General features: G+C 43.6%; 1 protein-coding gene and 1 long non-coding RNA gene across 8 annotated transcripts in view; one reads left to right on the forward strand and one right to left on the reverse strand.

Annotated features, from left to right (window-relative positions):
• Window positions 1-21,700, forward strand: part of LOC110256422 (uncharacterized) — a 90,203-nt gene that overhangs the window by 20,714 nt on the left and 47,789 nt on the right. The window contains exon 4 of one of the 2 annotated variants that reach the window (XR_014824832.1): window positions 3,726-8,620. The exons of the other annotated variant lie outside the window; for it this stretch is intronic. This is a non-coding gene — a long non-coding RNA (uncharacterized LOC110256422). Of the gene's footprint in view, window positions 1-3,725; window positions 8,621-21,700 lie in introns of those variants that run through there. 2 annotated transcript variants of the gene reach the window in all.
• SIDT1 (SID1 transmembrane family member 1) overlaps window positions 1-21,700 on the reverse strand; it is a 95,798-nt gene that overhangs the window by 18,210 nt on the left and 55,888 nt on the right. For 4 of the 6 annotated variants that reach the window (XM_003358806.5, XM_005670213.4, XM_084991200.1 and 1 more), the window contains 10 exons: window positions 19,844-19,887; window positions 10,998-11,069; window positions 9,535-9,680; window positions 8,721-8,794; window positions 7,633-7,699; window positions 6,138-6,211; window positions 4,800-4,923; window positions 4,479-4,596; window positions 994-1,130; window positions 251-359 (listed from right to left, as the gene is read on the reverse strand). In XM_003358806.5, coding sequence (XP_003358854.1) covers window positions 251-359; window positions 994-1,130; window positions 4,479-4,596; window positions 4,800-4,923; window positions 6,138-6,211; window positions 7,633-7,699; window positions 8,721-8,794; window positions 9,535-9,680; window positions 10,998-11,069; window positions 19,844-19,887 — 965 coding nt within the window. Of the gene's footprint in view, window positions 1-239; window positions 360-993; window positions 1,131-4,478; window positions 4,597-4,799; window positions 4,924-6,137; window positions 6,212-7,632; window positions 7,700-8,720; window positions 8,795-9,534; window positions 9,681-10,997; window positions 11,070-19,843; window positions 19,888-21,700 lie in introns of all 6 variants that reach the window. The other 2 variants (XR_014824814.1, XR_014824815.1) reach the window with 1 other exon arrangement.

Raw genomic sequence — 21,700 nt, forward strand, 5'->3', positions numbered from 1 at the left:
GTTGGAAATATCCTCAGCTCTGAGCTATGGCAAGCTTAGTTTTCTCAGCTGAAAACAGAACTAATGGTAATAGGTTACTGCAATCCTAGCCAGGAGATGAAGCTCTTGGAGAAAATATATGCTATTAAACACACACAGAATTCAGAGGACTTGTTCATGGTGGCCGGTAACACTTGCGTTTGGGGTAAATGGGGACAGTTTTTTCTCAGGGTGAGTTAATCCGCATGTTTAGGAGTAACTGGTGACTCACCTATCTTGAACCGACCCATGTAGTAGATCTGGGTGCTGAGGGCCAGAGAAGCCAGAATATGGATTGCAGAGAAGATGATCCAGAACCACAGGTCATTTTTCCCAAACACCTAGGAGTAAAGATGGAAGTTAGCTTCATCTGGGTTTTTTCCTAGAGAACTCACTAAAATTATTCTGCCTCTCGTGTATGCATAAGGAGTCAACAACTGCGAAGAGTGCGCATTTAGGGTTTTTCCCCTTCTCTGAGCTCACAGGGATCTTACTACACCTGGGGCAGGAAAAAGAACAGCTATCTGGCCAAATGAAAGTGGAAAAGGGAAGCGACAGGTGAGGCGGCAGAACAAGGTGAAGAGGTAGCAGGTCAAAAGCCAGGGGCTAACTGCTTTTCAAAGAACAGGAAATGACCACAGTTGTCCGTGTACTTTTAGAAAATGGTGTCTGTTCTTTCAAGTCAGTCTCTCTGTCATCAGCCTGTGTGTCTTGATTCCAGTCTCACCGGAGTCAGGTCCCAGCTTTATATTAACACTGTCCAGGGGTAGTTTCCCAGGCCCCATTACATCATTTAAAATCCTAGCTAAATAAACTAAAATGCCATGAATGGGCCATCGATGTAAGTGTGTCATGAGCTAAGGATTATGATTAACTCAAACCTGTTCACCAATGTCCAAAAAAACCACAAACAACACAAAACCTCCCAAGAGGGCACTTTTTGCAAGCTGGCTGGTGGCTGTGGGGAGGACGCACCACTCCAAGGACGGTGAGCGTGATGACCAAGGCGAAGGAGGCATAGGCGGCGTAGGCACTGGCATTAATGTCTGGGTGGCGGGTCTGGTAGAGCTTCAGCATGCAGAGGCCGGCGATCATGTACATGAAGGATGTGTCTGTGGAGGAGCCAAGACGATCAGGATCCAGCAGATGGCAGACGGATCTCTCTTCGGCCTCAGGGAACCCCCTCCCTTCAGGCTTTGGAGTGTTTACTGCCCTCAGACTGTACGGCAACCTCCAACATGCCAACCTCTCTGGGCACATTCAAAGCAAACCCTCACACGACACTTCTAACCCCTCCAAGAGGAGGGTTCCTAGTTCACAGACGAAAAGTATCAAATGACTTGAATAACTGACTATCCCCACTTGCAGCTGTATTCATGTATAAACGCTCCTGTTCAACAACAGTAACAAAAGACTCCCTAACGGTGACAGGGCAGTGTAATAAGAGAATCCTAGGTGGTAGTGTAGGACATCCTTCTCAGCATCTTGAAATAGAACCACATAGATCACTGCTCTTATATACAGCTTTATTGCCTAAGGATGGAAAACAGCTAGAAATTAAATGTGGCTTAGCTCCTCCTTAGCCATGAGGGTTAGGGAAATGCAAAGTAAAATAATAATGCAATGAGAGTTCTTTTGTGGTGCAGCAGGTTAAGGATCCAATGTTATGACTGCAGTGGCTCAGGTCGCTGCTGTGGCTCAGATTCAATCCCTGGCCTGGGAACTTTCACATGCCTCAGACTTGGCCAATCGATAACAGCAACAACAATTTAATGGCCAATGTTATGCAAGAATGTAGCAAAAAAAATTAAATGTCTAATGATAACACATGTTAGTGATGATATGGGGGAGGTGGGAACTCTCACTCAGCTAGTGGGAGTAGGAAATAATACTCTGGAAAGAAACTGGGCAGTTTTTTGTGAAATGGAAGATGCAAAAACCAAGTGACTCTCCTAAGTTCTACTTCTAGGTATCCCAGGGAAGCTCTCTCACATGCGCACAGAGAGACATAGATGAAGTTTTTTTTTTTTTTTTTTTTTTTTTTTAGAGCCACACCTGTGGCATATGGAGGTTCCTAGGCTAAGGGTTGAATTGGAGCTACAGCTGATGGCCTATGCTACAACCACAGCAATGTGAGATCCGAGCTGCATCTGTGACCTACACCACAGTTCATGGCAATGCTGGATCCTTAACCCACTGAGCGAGGCCAGGGATTGAATCCGTGTCCTCATGGATGCACTGCTGAGCCATGACAGAACTCCTAGATGAGTTCACTGCAGGGCTGTACTAGCAAAATACTGGCAACTTTTAAGTGTTGTTCAACAGAGGAATTGATAAATGTGGTATATTTTTATTACAGAGTGACAACCTTTAAAAATGAATGGAAAAAAATCAAAATCATTATAAAATTTTAAAAATGCAATAAATAAATAAAAGCGCAAAAAAAAAAGAATGAATTGGATACCCTTGATTCAGTACTAATAAATCTTGAAACCATACTGTTGAATGGAAAAAAAAAAAAGGATGCAGAACTCAGTGTGATAAATTAATACTAACAGGTTACAAATGTGGAAAGACTATAAAAACAACCTGGAAGGATAAATATCAAATTATTCATAGTTGTCACCTCTGGGGAAGGTGAGAGGGGAGTAAGTTTGGAAAGAGGTTCAAAGTGGGCCTTCAACTTTATGTGACATTTTATTTCCTAAAAAAATAGATTTAACACAAGTTTTTTTTGGGCCATGCCTGTGGCATGTAGAAGTTCCCTGGTCAGGGATTAAAGATTTTTCACTATTAGCACTTGTTTATTCTGAGTGGCAAATAATATTATTCTGCACAGTTTTCTCTATTAAAAAATATTTTCTAATTTAAAAAAATCAAAATGTGACAGAGAATTTCTATGGTGTTCTGAGTTTACAGCCAGAGGCTAGACCACAAACCCAAGAAGACTTTTTAAATCCTCATCTTTGAATGTGGAGGACATTGTTAATTGTCTTCTACCAGCACAAGTGATTCTCTTCCTTCTTCCTAACATCTCAATACCAATTCAAATATCTAAGCTCCATTTTTTTTTTTTTTTTGTCTTTTTAGGACTGAACCTGCAGCATATGGAGGTTCCCAGGCTAGGTAGGGGTCCAATCAGAGCTGCAGCCACCGGCCTATGCCAGAGCCACAGCAACGTGGGATCTGAGCCATGTCTGCAAGCTACACCACAGCTCACAGCAACGCTGGAGCCTTAACCCACTGAGTAAGGCCAAGGATTGAACCCACGTCCTCATGAATACCAGTTGGGTTTGTTAACTGCTGAGCCACAACAGGAACTCCTTAGCTCCATTTTCTATTCAGAATGGCATATCCTCTCAGCCTATTTGCTTTAGCAAAACTACCTGCACCACTGGCTCCAGGGGAGGGTTTCTTTGGTTTTATGGTAACACCAACTCCTTTGGCACAGTGACTGGTGTAACAACCTAGGCCTGAGCTAACCAGCACATAGAGAAAGATTCTGGAATGGGCTCATGGCTATGTAGGCTATTGTGTGTGTGTGTGTGTGTGTGTGTGTGTTGGGGGGGGCATGGTTTGGAAAAGAAGTTTCCTTGCTCTTAAATGAAGGCTTCTGGAAGCCAGCTTGCTTCCTTCTCCCAGGCATCATGGCGTGGAGATAGAGAGCAAAGACCCACTGAAACTATTTTCGTTTGTTGGTTTTTTAGGACTAAAGGAAGTTCCCAGAGTTACAGCTGCTGGCCTACACCACAGTCATGCAATGCCAGATTTGAGCCTCGATTGCAACCTACACCACATCTTGTGGCAACACGGGATCCTTAACCCACTGAGTGGGGCCAGGGATCAAACCTGCATCCTCATGGATACTAGTCGGGTTCATTTCCCCTGAGCCACAACAGGAACTCCCACTGAAGCTATTTTTGCCACCACAAGGGAAGAGAGCCTGAGGAGAAAACCTATGTGTAGGCTGGGTGCAGTCCAGGGGATTGCAGGGAAATGGAGTCTAAGCCACCAGATAAACCACCCACAAGGCCTTTCCAACCTCTGCATGTTCATATAGTGCCAGCTCATTATTATTTACTCCAATTTGAATTGGGTTTTCTGTTACTTTCAACCCAAAGCAGGCAAACTGCTAAATTAAGCCAAGCTGCACTGAGGGAACATCCTCAATGGCTGTTGGTGGGTTCTACCTGACCTGCTGCCTGGCCCATTGCCCACCTGCAGATCTACCCATGAGATCAGTACTCAGTGTTCACTGTTTTCTAGTCCAAAAGGTGTTCAGAGAGGAAAAATGGTACAACATGGGGAAACCATACCCTGTGTCAAGATGCCCTCAGATCACTTCAGCACACATAAAATGTCATTTAACTCTTGCAAGCATGACCTTGGCATTTTTGAGAGGGTCCCAGAATAAGACTCCTACAACTCAAATCTGTGTAGCTGATGTCAATTGCAGTTACCAAATTGGAAGTTGGAGTAATTGGGGCAGACGTGGTAACAAGCGCTGAGCACCCCTTCCATCATCAGTGCGACGCCCATGGCATAGAAGAGACCGAAGTGTTTGGGAATCCCATACTCCTGCAAAAGGAGAAAGCGTGGTCAGTGGAGACACACTCCTTGATGACTTATAGCCACAGGACCTCCACGCTCCAGCCCTGTGTGGTTAATTACACGTAATCCATCGTCACCTGTCCAGCCAGATGCCCCCCTGCTTTGCAGATCCCTTTTGGAACCCCAGCGCTTCCTAGCACCCGCCTCCATTGACCCCACCCTCTCCTCACCATGGCAAAGATGTCCTTGGCTTCCAGGGCTCTTCGATGGAGAATATCCCGGCGCAAGACTATCAGCAGGAAGAGGCAGCCCAGGAGCACGTGGCCCAGGTTACTGAGAATGTTGTTGAAGGCACTAAGGGGATGTGAGTCCACAAGAGGGTCAAGGTATTGAAGAGACTCAGAGACTGAACAAAGACTTGATGAGCGAGTGAAATCAGCATTCAGGGTTCTCCACTGCTAACCTTTCCATAAGATTTCAGGACTTCAGAGGTCGTCTTTAACCTAACTCCTCACGTTAGGATGCTGAGCCTGCGAGGATGTGTCTGCTCCCTCTCACGGCTGCCTGCTTGGCCTCCCTAATACCCACCCAGGCCTCTCTCATCCCCATGACATGAGGAGGGAATGATCCTAGAAAAGAGAGCCGTTCTGTTTCTCAGCCACACCATGAGAGTGAATTCACTTAGTTGGACCCCTGTTTTATGTCAATAATCAGCCTCGGAACCTTGGATTTCAGAAGTGTCCTCTGGTCACAGCTAGCTGATTTATTTCAGGAAACAGAGACTAGTTCAGTTCTGGATCACAAAGCCAGGCTCCCAACTGCCAGGGAGATGTTCTTTCCCCCTCACCGTGTTCTAGAGCATGGCCTGGGAGGCAGCAGGCCTGGGTGTGAGTCTGGGGTCCTTCTGCAAGTCCTTACCTTTCTAACTCAGCCTTAATATCTTCATCTAAAAACAAGGGTGATAACAATCCTATTTATCTCATGAGGTTGTTTAATGGATTGAATGTACCAGCGGCTCGTGCCCCTGGACTAGAGTCATTACAGCTCAGGGACCTGCTCTTTTCAAAAACATCCCTGCCTTGTCCTCATCAGGTTATTCTTGGGAAGGTTTCTGGAGCCCCCCCACCCGCACCCCCCACAGGAATGGGAGAAGCCTCCCTGGTATCAGCTTCTGGATTTCATTCCTATTTACTCTTGAGGTAGTTAACTATTTTTGTTTTTGTTTTTGTTTTTGTTTTTTTGTCTTTTTAGGGCCACACTCGTGGCATATGGAAGTGTCCAGGCTAGGGGTCTAACTGAAGCTGCAGCTGCAGCCTATGCCACAGCCATAGCAAAGCGGGAACCGAGGCTCACCTGCGAACTACACCACAGCTCATGGCAATGCCAGATTCTTAACCCACTGAGCAAGGCCAGGGATTGAACCTGTGTCCTCATGGATCCTAGTCAGGTTCATTACTGCTGCGCCACAATGGGAACTCCCGTTTTTGGTATTTTTAAAGATGGAAATAGCCATTTTGCACACAGAGAGGTGTCTCTCATTGAGCGGGCAACCAGAGGACTGGCCTTACCTCAGGACGCCCAAGGGATGAGCACAGAGGAAGTTGTAGTAGCAGATGTCCTGGTTGCCAGTGACGTTGACCACCTATAAAATGAGAGCAAGGAGAGGAGATGCAGTTTTTCTCCATCCCCTGAGCCTGAAACCACAAAGAGCAGAGAGTGCTCACAGTGGTCAACAGTCAGTGATTTACAGTATAGCCAGTGCTCCCTCTCAGCAGGGGATGGGTCATTACCTTCCGCCTTTACACAGTACAGACATATTTCCTTTCAATGCTACCATCTTGCTTTGAATTGAAATATTCTGTGTCCCTCATTATATGGCCTCAAAGCAGAATTCAACTGAGTATGTTTCCTTTGTTCTCATTACAAAAGGACTTCAAAAGGATACTAACACTGGGGCCTGCTTATTAGGACTATCATGGCATGTCCTATTTTCTAGATGAATCCTGAGGGGAAGGAGCTGTCCCCATTACTCTGCATGGAAATGATAACCACAGAGCAGGTAGACCAAAGGAGATGGATGGTCAGTTTTTCATATTTATCGCTGTCACTAAAAACCTTCCTAGACCACAGCACAGCTGTATCTTGTAACAGAGCCCCCAAATATTCAGAGACTATTTAGGTTACAAACTGTGGTGCTCAAACCTTATAAAGTCCTTGTCCTACTCATGTATTAAGTATGAAACTGGTGAAATATTATTAGACTATTGGTGCTCAAACTTGGCTGTACACTGGAATCACTGGGAGTTTAATAAATACTGAAGCCTGATTCCCCTCTTGGAGACTCTAAGTGGGGTGGGGTAAGCTCGGACACTGGGACTTTAAAAAGTTTCCCAGATGATTTTAATGTACGGCAAAGTTTGAGAGCCATTGCATTAGAAACATCTTTAGTCTGGCTCTAATCCAAATGGACTTTGTCACATATAGTAGATCCTAGAGAAGGTGACCTAACCTGGACCCTAAAGTTCTATGAAGGTGCAGTGAGGATTCTCAGGCTGTTTTAATTATTATTTTTGTTTGATTGTTTTTCTTTAGTTTTTATATTTCCTTTTTCTTTTAACATTTTATTAGTTTTGTGAAACTATTTTTATTTTTACAAAAAATATTTACCCTCAATGAACAATCACAGGTTAAATCAGAATCAGTTTTTTTGTTTTGGTCTGAAACTTTATTTACTCATCATCTCAAGATGATCAAAAGGTCAGATGGTAAGAAGTAGACATAGTTGATAGATACCAAGACTGAATGAGTGTAAGGTAATAATTTCAGCTTGATAGACAAAATAATACAAGGGGTCCTGGGTCCTTCTGTGATAAAACAACTGGAAACTAGATAAAACATCAAAGACCAATGAGAAATCCACTGGAAAATCCACTGGAAACCCAAACCCAAATGGGGAATTAATTCTTGGACAGAGCTCAAGTTATACCTTTCTTTGTAGGTCACAGCAAAGATCTCTCCCTGCAGTATGAAAGCTGGGATTCTGGGGTTCGGGGCAGCACTTACTGTCTGGTAGGTGATGACTAGCTGGATCACAGGCAGTGCATAAAACACAGCAATGGTAATGATGTTCCTTTGCAGGCAGAAAGAATCAGAAATGGTTATTTCTAATTTAATAATGGCATCTTTGCTCGTTTTTTAATTTTTTTTAAAGAATTCTTCCTCCCCATAACTTCCTGGTTAACTTACAAAAGTGATTAGAAACTGATGATATGGTTTCTATTTCTCCACTCTTCCTCTCATACAATCATTTGTAACAGTGTAAATAATACTTGCTTCTGGTTTAACCAAATTATTAATGGGGGCCTATCTCTTTAGGATACTGTTAGATTAAAAGTGGTCAGAGAGAGTAGGGAATGGGTGATGGAACACATGAAGGGGATGTGGCTCTCTTAGATACCTCTTAAACGATGGGTCCCACTGTGGAATCCCATGTAGCCTCTAATGTCCCTTGTTTCTCTCTAGTAGCTATGCCCAAGTAAAAGGGTATTCTTCCAGAGAAAAGAATGGGAAGGGCTGTCCCAGGTGTCACTGAAGGTTTCTGAGGGGAAAGAGAGGACCCTGCCATGCATCTCAGACTCTTTCCTTGGAGGGAGGCTGCACCTGCGTCTATGATCACCACAGATCTATTTATCATTGGCTGGTGCTATCTCTTCACTCAGAGTAGTTTCCAGCCACCCAAAGATGCTCCAGGCATCTCATCCCTGAACTCGTTGTCTCTTCCACAAGCAAGTCCTGGTGAGAAGAAGGAATGTCTCCATTTTCACATGTCTCATTGACATTTCACATTGTCTCAATACAGTATCTTTCTGGAAGAGGATTCAGTGTCTCCCTAAACATATGGGATTCCAATAACACTCTTATTTATTTATAATTTGTATTTATTTGATGTGGGGCTGGTTGCCTCTGCAAGTTTATTTTTGTTTTTCCTGTGGAATGTGGCATGAATTCTTTGAACATCTATACCTGTGCCTCATTAAACGCTGAAACCTAACTTGATTCATTTATGTGAATCACAGGAGTGATTGTGGCTTTTACAAAGAAAACTTTGATTTTGCTAAAGAGAACCATAGTCCTTCTGGTCATCTACTCACCAAAAATAAATCTTATATTTTTTGCTGATAATCCTCCGGTCCTTCCTGGACAGATCTGACAAGTAAAGGAACATCTGGGATGCCAAATAAAAAGAGGGTACAAAACTTGAATTTCTGGCATAAGATACAAAGGAGAGCTTTACACACTTCCATCCCTTTTTAGGGATTAAAATTCTTTAACAAGACTTTTCTGTTAATTTTGCTTTTCCCAGGATAATTTTAAAAATCCTAGCATTTCCTTTGGCTTTAAGGAAATTGGCTGATGTGCACAGTCTAATGTGGGCAACCTACTGGGAGTCTCAAAAGCTTCTTAAAGCATGATAATTGATTTTCCAGTTTGCAGAGATGTCCACTGTGTGGTTTTGAATTACACAGCTGAAACTGTGCGATTCACCTTCATATCTCTTACTGGGTACAACACAATGTGAAAAACAGAAGCCAGAAAGAGATGAGCTTTACTCCTGAAGGATTTCATGTACAGAACCAGGGAGTTTTTCCAAGTACACCCTTCAGATGAATCTTTTCCATCTGGCTGGATCCCTCCCCCTCCCCAACCACAATCAGATGCTTAAGACCCTGAGAGCATTTTAATGCTCTGTTCTTGTAATTCCTCTCACTTTCTCCCTCCAGAAAGAAGAGTTAATTAACCATGTATGGCTTTTACTATATAGTTAAGTTTTATATAAAAAGCCCCCCTGGGAAATTTGACTTCCCCTGAAGGAAAAATAAAATAAAGGAAACTGAGGCATTGCTGAAGTTGTCTTCAACTCCCAAACTTTCCACCCGCTGGAAGAGTACGGCCAGTCAGAGGCACCTTGGTCCGGATGACGTTCTTGTCGCTCTCTATGTCGGGCATGGTGTCAAAGTCACTCTCGTCTACGGAGCTGTCCGTGTCTGACGGGCACGGCCGCCCACCGTCAGAGGAGGACATTTGCCTGCCAGGACTGGAGCTTGACTCATCTGAAACAGAGAAGGCTCGTCTGCCTTCCCAAAGCCGAGAGGCACCCACAGAGCCCACGTCTCTCTGCAAAAAGCAGAGGTCTGACTCATTCTCAAAAACCAACTCCTTACCCACATGTTCTTTCTCTCAATTCCTCCTCAATGGACTTCTAATTTTCCTCTTCTCCTATTTTTACATGTAACTCGTCTATTTCTAGGGCTGAATATATAACACAGGGGCATCTGCTCTGTTAACTAACTTGGATGCAAAAATAACATTATGCTTACATTTCATGTTGCATATTTTAAAATATGAACACTAGCATATAAACATACACATGCACGTGATTATGTATAGCATCTACCACGTATATGTGTCGGCACCCACATATCCAGCAGCTATACATTTCTTGTGGATAAGGAATTTGCACACGGAAATCCCCCACATGCCACCTCTATGGTTATATAATGAAAACAACATTCTCAGGAAGAAGAACCCTTGTGTTCCTGTGAATGTTTCCCAGAGCAGATGGGAATTTGTGCAGCTTAATGAGCACATGAGCTGAGCCTACCTTCCGCTTTTATTTCTTCTGTTCAGATGGTAAAAAAAAAAAAAAAAAAAAAAAAAAAAACCCAAAACCCTATTCTTGCAGAGCCAGAAATACGCCTCCGGCACAGAGCCCACATGCCTCTCACAGTTAGAGAATAACAGGGGGACAGGTGCCCAGTCCCTCTACGCTGACAGCTTAAGGCACACCATTCATAGGCCCACAAGCGACATGGAAGTGCATGGAATCATCAAGGCATTTGGCCTCTTAACAAGACAGGGATAAGAATTCTGTCCCTTTCAGGCCACTTAATAAGCCCGTGGGAATGACTGGGTGGCAGTGAGCAGGTTCAATTATGAAGTTAGCCCAAATGGAAGATAGTTAGGCTTCAGCCGTGTTCACCTGCAGCACAGCCTCAGTCTTCTGATCGCCCTTACTCCACTGAAACCTGAGAATGAAACAACTGGTCAATCAAGGCCGGGCTCCCTGATGCATTTTTCATGCCCTACACTCTGGCTGGGTATGAAAAAATCCCCACAAGAGTTGATGGCAACTGCCGTAGAGAATTCGGCTCACGAGTGGCCGACAGACCCAAGAAACAGAACAAGACTAGAGAAAGCTGGAAGGAACCTTCCAGATCATCCAGCTAATTCATTTTATAAATAAAAGACAGTCTTATACGCTGAGCATCTTGCCCACTCTCACAGTTATTAGCGGCTGGAGGGCTCTGCAGCCTAGTCTCTGGAGAATCGGGAAACATTTCATTGAAAGGACTTATTGTAGGAAATACCTATTGCCCCATAATTGCTTCCTTCAGGGGTGCTGGCAGCAATGGGATGTGACACCGACATGTTTCCAGAGCCTGTTAAAAGAAAAGCAAAGGGGCAGACAATTTAGTTTCAGTTGCTATAAAGAACACAATTTTTTCTTTCTTTTGGTCTTTTTAAGGCTGCACCCATGGCATATGGAAGTTCCCAGGCTAAGGGTTGAATTGGAGAGGCAGCTTCCAGCCTACGCCACAGCCACAGCAACGTGGGATCCCGTTGTGTCTGCGACCTACACCATAGCTCACCGCAATGCTGTATCCTTGACCCACTGAGTGAGTGAGGCCACGGATTGAACCTACATCGTCCTGGATACTAGTCAGATTCGTTTCTGATGTACCACAATAGGAACTCCGAAAGAACACCATTCTAAGTAGTTTGAATCATCAGGCTACAATATTTTAAATTTAATTTTATTTTTACTCAAATATAGGGGTGTGCTTGCCAACTCATGGTCTGCAGGCTATATCTAGCTTGCCACCTGTTTTTGTATGGTCTTTGAGCTGAAAACAGTTTTAAAATTTTTAGTTGGTTGGAGAAACATCAGAAGAAGAATATTTTAGGCAGGTAAAATTTTAAATTTCGGTATTTATATATAGAGCTCTACTGAAACACAGCCATACTCATTCGAATATGTCTATGGCTACTTTTGGCCACAATGGCAGAACCGAGTAGTTGCGACAGAGACTGTGTAGCCCACAGAGCCCAAGATATTTACTATTTGGGACTTTACAGAAAAACTATTGCTGCTTTCCATCTGACAATATTGCAGAGTCACCAGAACAAAGGAGCACAGGTCCTGGAATCACTGTGAGGAAGGCCACCACTGAACAGAGACACCAGAAACAAACTTTTCTGATTAAGGCACAGTAATTCAGAGGTTTATTTGTCACAGCCCTTAGCAGTATTCTAACTATAGGCAGGATAAGCCCTGGTGGGAAGGAAATTACTGTACTCCTTGGAGCAAAAAGTGATAACATGAACTAGGGATGTGCAGGAATATGGGTGTGTGGGGGACTTTTCAGAGATAGAATAGCGTATCTGCTGGCAGTGAGAGAAAAATATTCTCTAAGATGATACTCCTCAAACTTTCCCAGTGAAGTGCTCCTCAGAACAGGGCGGGTGAACTCATTCTTCTGAGAGGCTGGGGGTGTCATCTGGAGCCACCTCACCACAGGCACCGGAGACTAGTACCTCCCAACCTTCTCCCTGGTTATTTGGAAAGGTGCTGGCCCACTGGGTTTAGCCACATCTGAGAATGAGGAGGAGCAGAGACCACAAGAAAGTAGGCAGCTAGGTAGAGTCTCTGACTTAGGACCACAATATTTACGGGAGCCCCAATCACCTGCGGAGATATCTGGGGACATTTCTCTGCTGCCTCTTGAGCTCTGTCAAGGATCTGAGATATTGTCAGGCTGGTTGGAATGTCAGTAAAGTATCTTCCTTCTGAGAGGTGAGATTGCTTGTGTCATGCTACAGGCAAAAAGTCTGTGTCTTGACTGGTCAGCCTCTTGGACTATTGCAGAGGAGTGTATTTTCAGGGAAGACTGAAGATATTCTATAATATCCTTATTGTAAACAGACATTCATTTCTTCATTGAAGGTAGAGTTTCTTGGAGTTCCCATTGTGGCTTAGTGGTAATGAACCTGACTGGTATCCATGAGGACGTGGGTTTGATCCCTGGCCTTGCTCAGTGGGTTAAGGATCCGGCGTTGCCATGAGCTGCAGTGTAGGTCAAAGATGCAGCTTGGATCTAGTGTTCCTGTGGCTGTGGTGTAGGCTGGCAGCTGTAGCTCCGATTAGGGCCCTAGCCTGGCAACTCCCATGTGCCGCGGGTGCAGCCCTAAAAAAGCAAAGAAGAAAAAAGGAAATAGAGTTTCTTATAGTTTACATTAATGCTACAGCATGCAACGCATGTAAAAGAACCAAAAGCCTCAAACAGTCCATCATTTGTCACAGTCAATTCTCTTTATCCAGCTCTCAAACTTCATTTCCACTGGTGGGCAGTAAAAACACTCCCAGTTTTGTGAGCCAATCTGTAGGCTTTATCGTGTTTTTACTCTTTGTGTCCCCATTCATTTCCTCCCTGAAGAAAAATAATTAAATCTAAGTTCAAAACATTTAGCCAGGTGATGAGAGACACATCAATGGCCTTGAAGACTCAATTTCCTTCCTCCTTTTGGTAGCTGAGCCAAGAGCTGGCTCAGCTGGACAGCAAGGCCTTTGGCTAACACAGCAGTTCTGGCAGGGAAGGCTGTTCCCAGGGCTCTCACAATGCAGACTCTGGCCCTCAAAACGCAGCCTCCCTGGCATTGTTCCTACGCTTGGCAACTCCTTGATATAGTTCTTACTATTTAGAGAAAGTAGAGGTTCCCTGGCTTTTCTTGGTCTCACCCATAAATATGTAACATGGTACCAACACCATCTGTGCTTTTCATCCAATTCAAGGCAAAGAAACTGGTTACTTTAAGACTCTCAAGTATGAGAGATTCAATATTTTAAGCACAATATCAGTGTTAAGGGAAGATGCCGTGTACAGTTTGACTGCCTGTTTTTGGCCCAGAACAGCTTTGGCCGTGGTGTTGGCATAGAGCTGTGCTGCCACTGCCCCTATTGACTCTAACAAGTACCAGCACTACCATTATCACACCACCAGTACTGCTGGGACCATTAATGCTTCCATTACTATGATCACCACTTCTGGCTGATGTTTATTGAAAATTTACTGTGTATCAGATACTCCTTTAAGTTTTTTTCAAGAACTGACTCTTAATTTTTCAACAATCCTACAAGCTGGGTCCTATTATCACCATTTTCAAGATGACAATGGGAGGGACCGAGAGGTCAAGTTATTTGCCTGGAGTCACTCAGATAGTGGATGGACAATGATTCATTGTACTGGTGTTGGTTAAAACTTACCTTCTGAATTGAAAAAAAAAATGGAAGAGATTGCCCTTCTACATGTGAATAACAGGCAGCATGTGAGTTGCTTTCATGGAATGCTTGTTTTTCAAAAGAGACCAGGAGGTTGAGACTCATTTGCATCTCCACTATTATAAACTCACATTGAAAGAGGTATCTAAGCACAATCTTTGCTTTTTTAAATGTTTGTTTATTTATTTATGCTTTTTAGGGCTGCACCTGCGGCACATGGATGTTCCCAGGCAAGAGAGTGGAATCGGAGCTGCAGCTGTCAGCCTACACCATAGCTCACAGCAACGCTGTATCCCCGACCCACTGAGCAAGGTCAGGGGTTAATTGAATCCACATCCTCATGGATACTAGCTGGATTCATTTCTGCCTCACCACAACTGGAACTCCAATCTTTGCTTTTTTGAATGGGCTGCTGCTCCTTGCCTTGACTGCTTATTGGGTCAGGCTAGTATCTTCTTTCTGTTTAGGTCACTGTGCAGGGTCCACTGTGTTAGCCTTATGCCAGATGATGTAGCTTTCATGTTTCCCTAAGTATTTTTCACATTTTCCTCTTTTCAAGCCTAAGTTCCCTACTTCAAACTATTAACTTAGTCCCCTGGTTTATGATGTAATTAAAAAAAATATTAAATGTGCAAAGAGCAAGTGAAGAAAGATACTAAAATCATAAACCCCAGAGTTTTTGGCATTTTGCTATTTGTTCCTAGACAGCTCTCTCATACAGAAAATATGTGTGTGCACAGGAGAATGCTTAAGCTCCACTGTGGGAGGGGGTTGAGGTGCCTAGGGGAGTGTGTGTGTGTGTGTAATCAAAGGACAAAGAAACGCAAAAACTAAAATCAAAGCAAGCGAGTTAACAAAAACAATCACTGCTTTGTCAGGTGACAAATTCATTAAAAAGAGAAAGCCAGCTGTGCTGGTTTGTTCAGATTTGGCTGATTTCTGCACTCTGCTCTGGCTCACTATCCAGCACGACCTGGTTTTGATGTAGTTGCTAGTCCTTTTCACCCCAAGGCAGCTAATACCCATGGTTCTGTGATGGACAAGAGCACCTTGGTTTTCATGTGCAGCACAATTGCCAGCACATAAAAATGTTTCAAATCTGTGCACTTTTCTATGCACAATTAAAGAGGAGATTGGCCAACACAGGATAAGAGTATTCCGATAACTCTTCTACAGTCTTAAGCCTTCTTAGAATGCAAAAACCAAAGCACTGACTCCCAAACTTCAAATATGATCGATGCTCCCCAGAGGGCAAACCATATTTCTGTAACTGTATGGTATTTAGAAAGCAGAATTAAACACAATATATCAGTTGATAGGATAGACCAAGATGTTCCATCTGGGAATAAGCAAACATGCAAGGTCGTGAAGAAGGAAACACGTTCTAGTGTGATTTTCTCTGTGCGGAAGCCCTCTGCCATCTGCCTGCTTTCCTAACGTAGAACAGGATATGCTTGCACGCTAGCCTTTTATGTTAAGTGCTCTATGTGAGGGGAAAAACTTCATTTCATTTTGAGCACGGTTGGCTCTTTCAAGGCTGTCACACTTATAACCATCCTGTCCCTTTTGTCTCCGGACTCAGGATGTTGGAAGCTGAATAGGGAGTCAGAAACGATGTGAACCAGCTGCCATGTGATTTCATTTTCCTGTAGGCTGGCTACCTATCCCTGTCCTGTTGTGTTTCAAAGGTTGAGGAGAAAAGGAAGAACACCGCTAATCGTAGCAGAAGTACAATCCTGCAAGAGAAAAATTCTTCTAGAATAAAAAAATGGGGCAAGGGGAGTTCCTGCCGTGGTGCAGCAGAAACGAATCCGACTAGGAACCATGAGGCTGCCAGTTCCATCCCTGGCCTTGCTCAGTGGGTTAAGGATCCAGCGTTGCCGTGAGCTGTGGTGTAGGTCGCAGATGCGGCTCAGATCTGGCGTTGTTGTTGCTCTGGTGTAGGCCGGTGGCTACAGCTCCGATTAGACCCCTAGCCTGGGAACCTCCATATGCTGCAGATCGGCCCTCAAAAGACAAAAGACAAAAAACGAAAAACAAACAAACAAAAAAACCAGGCTAGGAAAGTCAAGGAAATTTGGAAAGAGCAGAGTAGAGGGTCAGGACCAGTGCCTGAGACCAGGTGCCACAGAGCCTAAGGACGGCCTGTGCTCCTGCACTGCTCTGAACTCGGCACTCTGCTTGTCTTATTCCTTCTGGATGCTGCTCCTGGCTGGGTGGCGCATTCAGGAACAGCTCCAGCCAGGGAAGGATCTGATTGGCTATTTGGTTCTTAAATCTACAGACTTGTTGGGTTCGCCAAGCTCTCTCACTTGAGAAAGTATCCCCCTCTTAGGCTGCCCCCCGGGGTTTGTGGTGACAGCTCATGCTGGAGGCCTGTGAGGCACCTTCTTTGCTCAAGGTGGTAACTGAAGTTCCACATAGGCTCTGTAGCAATGATGGGAAGTGTGGGGTTTCTCCACTGATAGAGCCACCGGAGGAAATGCTTTTAGAAAGCAGAGCCTTGCCTAGGGCCCCTCAGATGACCACCGAGGCTCCTGTCTTAAGTACTAAGTGACAAATGGAGAATGCAGTGTCCTTTCATACTACAGTAATAGTCTCTTCATGGTCTGCAGTTGCCCTTTACCAACACTATTTCCACTTCACCTGGGCTCCAGGGCTTAGCACCTTCCTTATCCCATGAAGTATGACAGAACCTCCTTTGCTTTTTAATTCAGTTGGAGCCCACGTCAACATTTTGCCAAATACAACTTAAGAAACTGCAGGCAAATCAAAGAAAAACAAATGCAGGGGCGCCGACAGATTTTCCAAGTACAGCCTTCCTCTCGTTACAGAACCACAACCGAGCTGCCAACCACTTGGCCTGTTATAGGCACCTGGGCCATTTCCTCCACCTCAGGCAAACCTAAGGTGAAAGCATTAGGCCAAGTTGCTCAGAGGTCTAGCTCCACACTGATTTGGACTAACAGCAGGCCAAATTGAGTGGGAGCCCCTTCCTTTTTCAGACGCTGCTCCTGACATTATTTCTGGGCACCAGACCCCAGGGCATGTCCTGTAGCTCTGAGCTCCATTAAACTTCTGATGGCCCCTGTGGTCACACTGATTCTGGCCCTTGGGAGAGAAAGCCTTCTGTATCTTTGCTCCTCTCCAAGGCTCCTCCTCAGAATGTCTTCCATTAGTTTTCACATGAGGCCTCTTACTTGTTTCTGTCTCATGCTCCAGGCTGGATTCTTAGTGCTCTGTTTCATATGATTAAGAGTCACTAACTGGGAGTTTCCATTGCGGCTCAGTGGGTTAAGAGTCTGACATAGTGTCTGCGGGGATGCAGGTTCGATCCCTGGCCTCGCTCAGTAGGTTAAGGATCTGGCATTGCTACAAGCTGCAGTGTAGGTCGAAGATGCGGCTCAGACCCTGTGTTGCCGTGGCTGTGGAGTAGGCTGGCAGCTGCAGCTCTGATTTAACCCCTAGCCTGGGAACTTCCATATGCCTCAGGTGTGGCTATTAAAAAAAAGTCACCAGTGATCATGTGCTGTCTTTCCCTGTAGCCTCTCTGCATTACAAAGATGCCTTACTTCCTCCTGATTTCAAAGCCTTTTGTGGTTCAGGGATCCTCACCTGCCTGGCAGCCTGAAATTTGAAATCAATTATTCTCACTTGGGGGTAGGGGTGGGAAGAACGTTTTGCCCCTGAGAGGACATCTGGCAATGTCTAGAGATATTTTCAGTTGTCACAGGGAGGGAGTATATTACTGAAGTCTAGTAGCTAGAAGTGAAGGATAGGGTTAAACATCCTAAAGTGCACAATGCAGATTCCAGCAACAAAGAAATCATTGGGCTGAAATGTCAATCATATGGAATTTGAGAAATCCTGGTTCTGGAGAATGGTGACCTCACCCTAATTCTTTAAGCCGGCTTGACTGATCTGTAGGTAAACATATTCCTTTGCAGTGACCGGTTTAGCAATAAATGTATGATCCACTCTAGGCCAGTGAAACACAAGAGAATTTCTTTAGGGGCTTCTGAAAAAGTCCTGCCCTCTGGACATTGTCAGGCGAGGGCATGAACCCAACCCACCTCACCATCAGCACTAGGGGCAAAGCAGAGCCAAGGGAACAGCAGGCAAAAGGCCCAGAGCCACTGGACTCAGTCAATCCTGAAGCTCACCCTTCTGCTCAACTTCTAGGGAGAGGAGACACTCTCTATTGTTTAGGTATATTTGAGATAAACTTTGTTGTTACCTGCAGCCACATGAACCCAACTGATGCATCATGTTTATTTTTGGGGCCACTCATTCATTTCTGCTTGCCATCTAAAGGGTAACTGCAGCTCTTAGCTAATTTTCAGGGCTTTCTTGATCTTGGACAATGATCTGGCTCTGTCTGCCAATGCTTCACTGTTCAGGAGACCCTTCTGACTATGAAATTCCTTTGGTTATCATGGCAAGAATAAAATGACTTCACTCATACAATAAAAAATAACAGACCATCCATTCACAGAGCACCAACGGGACCCAACAAATCAGGCTTTCTAAGTTCACCTAGGCCTAAAATAAGAGCAAAACCTGGAGAGGGAAAAGGATAACAGAGAGAAGACATTTCGTTTTAACAGTTGATGAATAAAATGGAAAGTACCTAGCATTTTAAGGACACTAGAGCTGGTATTCTTTTATATTCTTGTATATTGGCTGTTGAATGTTATTAAAACCAGTTGCCTGGCTGGCTAGAAAAATAGACATGTTGACATTAAGGAAGACAAAAGTCAAAGAAAGGCCAGAGAACTAGCCCCCCAGCTCCTGCCAGGTGGGGTGGGGGGGTCACTTTGTGTCTTTAATTTAAATGCGGAAAACACGGAACTCGACATCTGCTGCATGTGACTTAAAAACCAAGTCTCACTTCATCATTGCTTTTCCAAATGATCACTCTGTGCCAACTAGCTTATAAGCCTGAGTAACTCATGCTGATTTAGGCTTCTCAAAATTAGGACCCTTACAAAAGATACAAACTTCCAGTTATAAACTATAAATAAGTACTGGGGATACAATGTACAACATGGTGACTATTGTTAATATTACTGTACTGTATATTGGAAAGTTACTATAAGAATAGATCTTAAAAGTTCTTGACACAAGAAAAAAGTTCTAACTATTCCGGGTGATGGATGTTATTTAGATTTCTTGTGATCATTTTGCAATATACACACACATAGAATCATGTTATACAACCAAAACCTATACAATGTTACGTGTCAATGATATCTCAATTAAAAAAAAATGGGGGCATTTTTTTTTAAAGATAGATAAAAAGATCAAGCAACTGAACTCCTTTGTTCAAATCCTCAGAATGGAGGAAAGAGCATATAACAATAGTTGAATAATCAATTACTCTGAATTTCCCAAAGTTATACTCTTTTATACTTGCTAGTCTCAAATATTTGTTTTCTAGATCCTTGGGGGGGTTTGGGAAGGAAACCTTCTATCTCAGTTTAGGCAAAGTAGCTCTGTTTTGGAGTTGACACGATAAGTTCTTAATATTGTTCACAAATCAGCTTTGAGACAAGATAGATATGAACAATTTTTGTCCTAGAAAAGATTAAACATTTCAAAAAGATGAATTGCTGAAAAATGGGCTGCAGGGGACTACAGGGAACATTCTGAACAAAAGCTCTTAGTGAGAGCTCCATACTCGGTAATTATCAGCTATAACAATTGGTTCTCATTACCTCTGCTATCTGTAGAAAGACTGTAGATTAGACTACTCTGGGAGAGACAGGAATCAAAAGAGGGTTTGAAAATCAGAAAAGGCAAAGAGACAAAAGTGCCAAATGGGATGTTGCCACATAGTTGACATCATTTTGAATTGAAACCAAGGATTTTTCTTACCATCATTGGAACCAAAGCTTCCATCAATGGATTTTCTCTGAAACCTGCAAACAAGCACATACACATGCTCCTAAGACAGCAAAAACCTCAGCATTTTACACTTGTTCCCTATTGACTTTGTTGCAGATTTGTCTGCTGGGATCTCTTAAAAATGGGCCGCTGGAAGTACGGAAAAATGGAACTCTGATACATTCCCGGTGGGACTATAAAGTGGAGTAACCACTTTTTTTTTGTTTGTTTTTGGTTTTGCTTTTTAGGGCCACACCCTCGGCATATGGAGGTTCCCAGGCTAGTAGTCAAATAGGAGCTACAGCTGCCAGCCTACACCACAGACACAACAACGCCAGATCCGAGCCGCATCTGCGACCTACGTTACAGTTCATGACAATTCTGGATCCTTCACCCACTGAGTGAGGCCAAGATGGAACCTGCAGTCTCATGATTCCTAGTAGGATTCGTTTAGCCACTTTGTAAAACCATTTGGCAGTTCCTTAGAAAGTCAAACCTATAGAGACACATCATGACCCAGCAATTCCATGCCTAGGCACATACATGCAAACGCCAACACACACAGACACACACACACCTTCATTAATTTTTTTCCATATTCATTTATTTTCAGACAATTCACATGCCATAAAATTCACCCTTTACTGTGCACAATTCAATGAATTTTAGTATGTTCACAAGGTTGTGCAACTATCACTGTTATCTAGTTCCATACTTTTTCATCATTCCCCCAAAGAAATCTCTAACCATAGCAGTCATTCTGCATTCTCTACTTCTCCCAGTGCCTGCCAACTACCAATCTACTTTCTGTCTCTATGAATTTGCCTACTCTGGAAAATGGAATTGTATTGTATGTGGTCTTTTTGTCTGGCTTCTTTCACTTAGCATAATGCTTTCAAGGTTCACATATGTGGTAGCATGAATCAATATTTCAGTCTTTTTATGGCATAATAATATTCCATCATACGGGTATACCACATTTAATTTATTTGTTTACACTTGATGTGCATTTTGATTGTTTCCCTTTTTTTGGTGATCATGAGGACCACTCTTATGAACATTTGTGTACAAATTTTTGTGTGGATATATGTATTAAATTCTCTTGGCTATATACCTAGCAAGTGCTGGGTATGAGATAACTGTATTTAACTTTTTTTTTCTTAAACTGTTTTCCATAGCAGCTTTATAGCAGGAATTATTTTACATTCCCACTAGCAATGTAGAAAGTTACAGTTTCTTCACATCATTACCAGCTCTTACTTCCATTTAAAAAAACTTTATTAATGGAGTTCTGGTTGTGTCTCAGTGGTAATGGACTTGACTAGTACCCATGAGGATGCAGGTTCGATCCCTGGCCTCTCTCAGTGGGTTAAGGATCTGGTGTTGCTGTGAGCTGTGGTGTAGCTCACAGACGTGGCTCAGATCTGGCGTGGCTATATGGCTATGGCATAGGCCAGCAGCTGGGGCTCTGATTCAACCCCTAGCCTGGGAACTTCCACATGCAGTGGGTGTAGCACTGAAAAAAATAAAATAAAATAACTTTATTATAGCCATCCTAGTGGATATAAAGTGATATCTCATTATAGTTTTGATTTGCATTTCCATGATGGCTAATCATGTTAAGCATCTTTTCAAATGCTTATTGGGGAGTTTCAGTTGTGGCTTAGTGGTAATGAATCTGGCCAGTAGTCATGAGGATGCGGGTTGGATCTCTGGCCTCACTCAGTGGGTTAAGGATCTGGCATTGCCGTGAGCTGTGGTGTATGTCACAGATGTGGCTTGGATCCCAAGTTGCTGTGGCTGTGGTGTAGGCCAGCAGCTGCAGCTCTGATTCAACCCCTAGCCCGG

This window comes from Sus scrofa, chromosome 13 (genome assembly GCF_054392235.1).
Source record: "Sus scrofa isolate SSC_HxYL_T2T_F1_AM1 chromosome 13, Sscrofa_HxYL_maternal_Yorkshire_Landrace_v2.0, whole genome shotgun sequence".
NCBI classification, from domain to species: domain Eukaryota; kingdom Metazoa; phylum Chordata; class Mammalia; order Artiodactyla; family Suidae; genus Sus; species Sus scrofa.